This window comes from Nanorana parkeri, unplaced genomic scaffold (genome assembly GCF_000935625.1).
Source record: "Nanorana parkeri isolate BGI_ZX_2015 unplaced genomic scaffold, ASM93562v1 scaffold2518, whole genome shotgun sequence".
In the NCBI taxonomy this organism is placed as follows: Eukaryota; Metazoa; Chordata; class Amphibia; order Anura; family Dicroglossidae; genus Nanorana; species Nanorana parkeri.
Genome location: NW_017308786.1, coordinates 63,587 through 71,609, shown reverse-complemented (window position 1 = coordinate 71,609; position 8,023 = coordinate 63,587). Strand labels below are relative to the sequence as shown.

The following is an 8,023-nucleotide window of genomic DNA, read 5'->3' as shown; positions in this document are numbered from 1 at the left end:
AGTGTGGCTCGGGGTTAACAAAGCGTTAACCCCGAGCCACACTCGGGAATATAGCGTAGGACTTACCTTGTCCGAGATCCCCGCTGTGTCCTCCGGCCGCTGCCTACTTCTTGGTTCCATCCCTTGCGAGCGGCCGCGTCGCACAGGGGCGGAACTGGCGGGAAGTTTGAAAGTTTTTGGTTTTTTTAAAAACAAAATAAAGGAAAAAAAAAATCATACCTCCCAGGGAGCTATAAAAACAAGCGTTGAACGCGTGTTTCACTGAACGAAAAAACAAGCAGAAAAAACGCGCCTATGGTACGCCCAGGTGAGAATCCAGCCTAAAGGTTTCTGATGGTGCTCAGATGATCAGAAGTGTTACATTTCAGGTACAGAGATACATTGTAACATTCCTGTGCCTGAAATGTATCATACAGCTTTATAGACATTGGGCAGTCTATGGAGCTGTCAAAACGAATAGAGAGGTGACTCACTCTGCTACCTCTCTGCTATCTTCAGCTGTCAAATACCAGATCGCTATTTAGCAATCCGGTATTTGTATATAACGGCTTCATTCTTTCATTAATGAAAGAAGCTTTTACAAAAGCTTAACTATATACTGAGGCATTCATTATTGACTGGTAACCGCTGAGAATCAGCGGTTACCAGCTTTACAGAGCCGCAAATAACTGGTCACGTACAGTGTACGGGGCCAGTCATTTAAGCACTTTGTGGCGGGATGTACAGTGTAGTCTCCTGTCACAGAGGGGTTAAAGTAAACCTGTCCAAGCTGTACCATTCAAAATAAGCTTTGGCTGAAAAAATTCTAAACACGGGTTGACTGAATCTACTTACCTTACCGACAAACTACAAGATGCATTTTCAAATCTTGACTTTTTCCTTTGAAAGTAGAGCATTGATTGGTCTGTAGAGTGTCCCTATTAGTTTTTATGTGGAATGCATCAACAGAGGTGTTAGGGGAATTAACCTGTTTGGGATTTTGTATAGTATCGGAAACAGGCTGACTATGAATTTGTCCCTTCGGGATTCTGGTGATGATTCTTTGACAATTTCTCCTTTGAAGATATCTGCATCTGATCTAGAAATGGGAGTATGTCAGTACTGGCTTGTTATTTTTTTTAAAGAAATGGTTGGCACTGTGCAAATGATCTTGGTGTCATCTATGGAGCACTGAGATGCTTTCAGTAAACACATCTATCCTTCCTATATCCTGTATAAAAAGAGAAGAGCACTTGAGGCTTCATGCACTGAATTATCTTTACACCCTTGCTCTACGGACATCTCACTGCTCTTCTCAATGTCCACCTCTTCTCCCCCTCCCAGCTCTCCTTTGTAGAAGGGCACCTCCTTTCCCTGTCAGTACTAGTAGCCGTCTGCACACAGTTAATGGAACACTCTCATGGCTCACGTTTCTATCTGCTGTCCTCTTTAGGGTTGCATTCCATCCATGTGTTATTCTTAGCAATGTTAACTGGTCCTTCTCTGCTTCTCTCCTCTTTGTTGTCACCATCCTGTGCTATAGATGGATATAATGTATATTCACACACTTTTTTTATTTATTTAATTTTAATAAACATGTTAGGAACATTTTCACTAAATTGATTCTTTTTACACGTGTACAAAATGTAAAACTCTTAAAGACTAAACCATCCCTTTTTTATGTGGCGTGATTTTGTTTTTTCAGGAACCCCTTGGTAAAAGCTGTGGTACACTTGTGCAGAGCCATGCAGATGTCTGTATTGGGAAAGACTGAGAGTTCACAAAATGCCTTCTCTCAGTGTGAGAAAGCCAGTGCCTTCTTATGGAATAGTCTGAATATGAATGGTACATGCAATAATGATCTAAATAAGGTGAATTCCAGTTCCTGTACTTGTCGCCATTTGTTAAACATTAAGTTAATCATTTTCGTTTTCTAAATATTTTATTAGTTTTGTTCACCTATGGATTCATTCATATTTATAAACTTTTGTGCAGAGGTTTTGCCTTCCCATTCTGACAATGGTGTCGCCTTAGTGCATTGTTGTTGCATTGCATGTCACTGTTATTTTTGTGCAATGTTTCTTCAGTGCAGTATGGAGGCCCCAGCTTTATCATCGTGCCTAAAGGATATGTAAACCCTAACAATTCTCTTTTTTGGTACCTTTTGGACTGTTATATATGCATTTGAAAGCCTTTTGTCCTTTCTGTTTGATAAGTGCAAAAAAAATTAAATATTTGTTGATACTTCCAGAAATCTTCTCAGATAATGTCCTGCGCTGCACTCCTATCAGTTACATTGTTCCAAGCTATCTCTGAGGACTGCAGAACCTATTTCCTCTGTTGTGAAAAAGAGGAGAGAAGAAGGTTATTGTAGTTCTGTCCTTATGTTGCTACCAACATTATACTACAAATTTAGCAGGTCGAGCAGATGTATAATCCAGAAAAATTGGCATTTTATTCTAAAGCAGTGGTTCTCAACCTGTGTAAAGACCCACATTTTGTCCTTGCTCATTAAGTCGTGACCCAAGTCGCACTGCAACGGAACGCAGTGTGGGCTGCTGTGCTGTGTCAGAGCTCCATCCATATGTGCATCCACTTGTACAGCTTCCTTGCGCACCTGTACAGGTGCCAGGAGCCAGATTGTGATGTCACTCCAGTCCAGGCACCTCTACAGGGTACGCAAGTGAGCTGTAAGCAATGCAAGTATGGATGGAGCTCCCTCGCAGCCATACCCCCAGCCCACCTCAAGCTGACACTCCGGCACCGGGCAGCATATTTTGAATGGCTGCTTGGCACGAGAACTGACAGTGCTGCGCTAGGGGAGGCTGAGGAACCTCTCACCTAGAAAAGTGGAAGACACACGGGGACCCACTGAACACGGGGTCGTGACCCACTTTTGGGTCACGACCCACCAGTTGAGAACCAAGGTTCTAAAGAATACTTTTGCTACATGCATACGTTTTCAGGGCTCATTAGATCGAGTTGTTAAAAACAAAAAAAAGTAAATGAGCCTTTATGAATCTTCTGGATTTCTACATGATACCATTCGTTGCCCAGAGCAATCAAGCTACTGGTGCATTGACCTGATAGTACCTCTATTACTTATATCAAAGGGAAACCTAACTTTTTGTCTAGGTAGGGGAACAACAATGCTTCTCTTTTGGTAGCATTTTTCCCAAGAATTATATATAAAGGGGTTTAAAGGTATAATGAAAATAAATACAGTATGATTTTTCCAGTCTAGTGATCATTTAACTAGTGTTACTATAGATCCAAAGGTATAATTCATTGTAAATTGTCCAGTTTATCTGGTCATCAATATTTGGTTTCTTGCACAAAGCATTGTAGGTATTGGTAAAAGAAAAAAGTAAGGTAAACAGATGTAAACCCAATCACTCAAATCTTGTATATCTCATCTTTGACATGTTGGTGTCTTAACGAAATTCATCTTTAATATTTTTAAATCTATAGTTTTCATTAAAACATACCTAGGATTCCAGCCATGAAGGTCCTTTTTTAGTCACGTACTGTTATGTGGTAACTATGCTTTGTTCCTGCATCTCAAATGCTTTCCTGCGTTGTCATAAGCGCCAGCACTAAAGAATACAAGCAGCCATGCAGACACTTAATGTGCATCGTAAGAGGTAGAATCTAAAATAAGTGCGCAACTTCAACCTTGGTTTCTCCTTTTTTCTTTTAGGTAGTACAGCGTCTAGTCTGTGATCTCCTGCTGTCCATGCGAACCTCTTTATGGCAGAAACAGACTTCTGGGGAAGTTATACATGCCTCCAAATCTGTCCTCGCAGGATTCCAGAGGGATCTCGGCAGCCTTCGTAGGCTTGCTCTCACTTTTAAACCTGCTCAGTGCAAGGTATCTTGTAATAATAAGGACCAAAAAAAAGACACAGGTCACTTACCAAAAAAATGGCAGCCCTGTTAAAAACGAAACACCCTTTTTGGCAGCCCCGTGCCCTGAAACACTACCGCTCAATTGCTTTCTGGTTGCAGGTATTTGACCCTTTTGGGCTGTACCCCTATGTCGGCTGTCCTGTAGTGATGTACACGGCAACAAGAATAAATAGGGGAATTTATCAAAACTGGAGCAAACAAAATCTAGAGCAGCTGTGCACAGCAACCAATCGCCATCTGCTCCAGATTTTGCCTGCTCCAGTTTTGATAAATTTCCCCCTGCACAGCGTAAGGGTGTTTATATGTGCCGCAGCTATGGACCAGTGAAGCTGTGGTGTTTGAAGACACAGGTTGCCAGAAAATGAAGTATAGATGATCCTCTGTACAGGGATGCCATTTTTTATGTGACCCTGTAGTGACAGGATCACTTTAAAGATGAAGAAACTTAATTTCAACATTTTTTTTTTAACCCTAGTTGTTCCTACATGAAGCTACAGTTAGACTGATGGCTGGTGCAAGTCCTACCCGTACACACCAGCTTTTGCAACACAGCCTGCAGAAACGTCCTCCAAACACCAGTAAGCCAGGTAAGATCTAAAACACTTTGCGTTGCGCTGTTTGTTAGCTGTAGCTCTGCAGAAGTGCTTCTTATAGAATGATAATACGGCTAATAAACCCAATGTATGACGAGTGTTGTAAAGGAAAAGGAACTAGTTCTTTGTAACAACCAGTATGGTTCCTTTCTTTCTTCTCGTCTAGTATCATGCACATTCATAGAAACTGCCGCACCCTAAAAATAATCATTTTCACTCCTCTTACAACATCCCTTGATGCTGCTCACACCACTATTGTCCTTTTGTTTTGTTTTTTGCCACATATCTGTTAAGGTTAAATATTGCTTTTCATGAGAAGTACAATTTTGAACAGTTTTTTTGCTTAGTTTGTTGGTTTTGTTGCTACTTTCCATTGAGAGCCTTTATAAATAGAGGAAGAGTCTGTGACATATCTGCCTGAACAAATCACAAATGCATCAAAGAGCATAAACATCCAGACTAATATAAATGCAGTAAAAGAACCAAAGTTATAATAGCCTGATAGCAGTAACCGATTTCTTTTATTCAGCCAGTGGACTGAATAGCATGGATAGACTAATCTCGCCTGATGGGCTATTGTAACAGCTTGCACCCTCTGCTGTCAGAATACCTGTACAGAGACTGCAACTGAATGGCTGCAGTCACTGTTAGGACAACAATTTTCGGTCTGGCTTCTTCAACAAAGTTGACTTGACCTTTATTGAGCCAGCAGTGCTACCCACTGTTGGGATTTTGTCCATTTTTTGTGAATTCTAATAGTGTATAGCCGGCTCAAGTTGTCATTTGCTCACAGCTGTGTTTAGTTATGAGCAAAGATGCAATTGCTTTAATACCTATTTCCCAGGCAGGCATTTCAAGTCATTTCTTAAAAGGCTGTTAGTCTATTTTATGTTAGTGTTTTATTTTAAGATGAACATTTTTAATTAAAAAGTTTTCTCTTTTTTTTGTTTTGTCTAGGGGATATGTACTCTTTACCGGGACAGAGAGAACGAGCAACCGCCATCTTGTTGGCCTGTCGGCACCTGCCCCTTTCATTTTTGTCTTCTCCAGGACAAAGAGCAGTGATGCTGGCTGAAGCTGCTCGGACTATGGAAAAAGTGGGAGACCGGCGCTCTTACCATGACTGTCAGCAAATGATGCTCAAGCTTAGCGGAGGCACAGCTATGGCAGCCTCTTGAGATCCAGTTTACCTTCAGTCTGGCCTCCTATTTCTCATCTTCTTCCAGCAATATACACAATCTGTCTGTCTTTGTGATATCAGTCAAATGTCTTGGGATTTGAAAACAAAGTTGAAGCTGAGAATGCATTCAGTGATTTTGCAGTATGGACTTGTCATCCAGGGAGGAGTAAAAAAGGGATGTTCTTTAGTATTTTTCGATACTTTAGTAATGCAGGTCTTGTGTACTTCTGACATTGACATAATTGTGCAGTGGACATATCTCCCAGACTTTATACATAGCTATTTTTCTCATTAACACTTTAAAAACATCCTATCCATATGCAACTGGGCCATTTATTTTTTTAATAGATTTAAAGCGGACCTTCAATGAAAAACAGAAGCTCAGCTTCCCTTGCTACCCCTCCCCCACCCAAACAAAATTAACAGTGAAAAAAACTTTACAAATAAAGATTTATCAAAAAAACATAAAATGATTCTCCTCGTTCCAGCTCGCGGGAGGCACGAGTGATATCACCATGCCTTACTGCTTCTTTCTTTAATAGCTGGGCACTCGAAATCCTGCGAGGATGCATCCCAGCCCATTACAGGAATGCACTGCTGTGGGGCTTCGAGTGGCCAGGAGACAAGCGTGAGATGCAGTAAGATGACCCGCACCTCCCAGAAGCTGGGACCGAGGAGAGTTGTTTAATCTTATGAAATCTTTATTGCTAATGTTTTATTTACAACTTGTTTGTTTGGGGGGGGGGTCCCTTTTCAAGGGGAATTTTTAAAGACACTGCAGTTGTAATGACATGGAGAACATGCTTGTTAAATCAAAGAAATGCAAATCTGTTTCTTTCAAAAAGGTTTCTCCTTGTAGAAATGTGTTTTCACTCATTGACACTGATGTGGTATCCCAAATCTGTTTGTAGACCCCTATACCCATGTCTGAAAAATGGCTTTTGCATCACAGTGGACCAAAACTCCATCGTCCAGTCCAGTTCTATGTATCATTGCATACATGCATGACATGATTTTTTTGGGCGCAAATACCATTGCAGAATGTATAAAACATTCATAGTTCAGGAAACCGCTCTGTGGCCTTATTCATTAAGGCAGTGCAAAGAGCAATCCTAATGTACAAAGGTCAGGCACTCATATCAGGCAGATGACTTTCAGTTTACTAAAGTTAAACTGTTGAAAGATGATTTCTGGTTGGGTGTTATAAATGGCTGTTGGCACATTGTTGCTTTTGCCTTAGTGAATAATCACAGAATTGCTGTGCAGCAGTATATATACACACAACTTTCTTTTGTAGAAAATGGAAGCAGAGCAACTTCCCATAAATGTAATTTTTTTAATTAAATACTTTTAGATGTAACAATGTGCTTGGGACACAACTGTTTCTTTTTGTAATTATTGTATTCATCTTTGCTTTTAAACTTTTCTTCTTTCTTTATTATTCGTGTAAGCCAGTGGTGAAGCTAGCAGAATGAATTGCAGCCTGGCACACTTATATATTTTCTTTATTTTATAAATGTCATTGTTCTGACATGAACTGTCTGGTAACTGCAAAAAGTGGTAAGAGCCTTGTCATGCTCTGGACCTGTGGTCTCTGTTACAGACATATAGGTAAAATGTGCCTGTTCTTAGTGAGGCTTGATATTGCCTCACTATATTCCTATACTATCCTTAGTCTATTATTCAGCCATCAGCGACCAAATAAGCATATGCAAAATGAATTCATAGATGGCTATCCATTGTACTATTAGGGGACATTTCCAAAGACTTGCATAGGAAGGCTTTATGTAGAACAGCAGTGGAGCAAAGTAAGCCGAGATCAATTCCAGCTTGTATCTTCTTTTGTAAATTTCTCTTCTAGTGGTTAGAGTTATGACTGCACCAGGGTGACTTGTGCCTTTTACGAAGTCTAAGACATGCATCTGTTAGAGCTGAAAAAAAGTCAAAAACATTGTAAGAAATGTTTATTTTTGGCATGATGTTTCCTAATATATTTTACATATTTTGTACCTAACTTATCTGTAACTTATCAATGGTTTTATTTGTCATTATTTTTAGGAGAAGGACAGGCATTCATTTCTATTTTTCATATTGACAGCTATATTTAATGGCTTTAATATATTATATAACATTGTTATTGATTCAGCGGTATTATGTAATTTTATACATACATTTTTACAGTTAAGCATTTATTTTTGACTGGTTTCAGCTTCAGGAGATTATGATTCCATTTCAGTTTTTAGGGAACATTGGCCTGTTTTTTTCTGGAGGGATCTATGAATAAGCTCTTCTTACACAACCTCCTCTGTCGCCCACCAGCCACTGTATAGGCTTGTTCTCACTGGATGCATTTTCGTGAATG

The 8,023-nt window shown here is 40.0% G+C and overlaps 1 protein-coding gene across 1 annotated transcript in view; it reads left to right on the top strand.

Annotated features, from left to right (window-relative positions):
• Nucleotides 1-5,698, top strand: part of SREBF2 (sterol regulatory element binding transcription factor 2) — a 45,806-nt gene extending 40,108 nt beyond the window's left edge. The window contains exons 16-19 of the mRNA XM_018573750.1: nucleotides 1,685-1,850; nucleotides 3,680-3,850; nucleotides 4,364-4,475; nucleotides 5,439-5,698. Of these exons, the coding sequence (XP_018429252.1) occupies nucleotides 1,685-1,850; nucleotides 3,680-3,850; nucleotides 4,364-4,475; nucleotides 5,439-5,659 (670 nt within the window). The 3' untranslated portion in view covers nucleotides 5,660-5,698. The remainder of the gene's footprint in view (nucleotides 1-1,684; nucleotides 1,851-3,679; nucleotides 3,851-4,363; nucleotides 4,476-5,438) is intronic.
• Nucleotides 5,699-8,023: the final 2,325 nt, after the last annotated feature.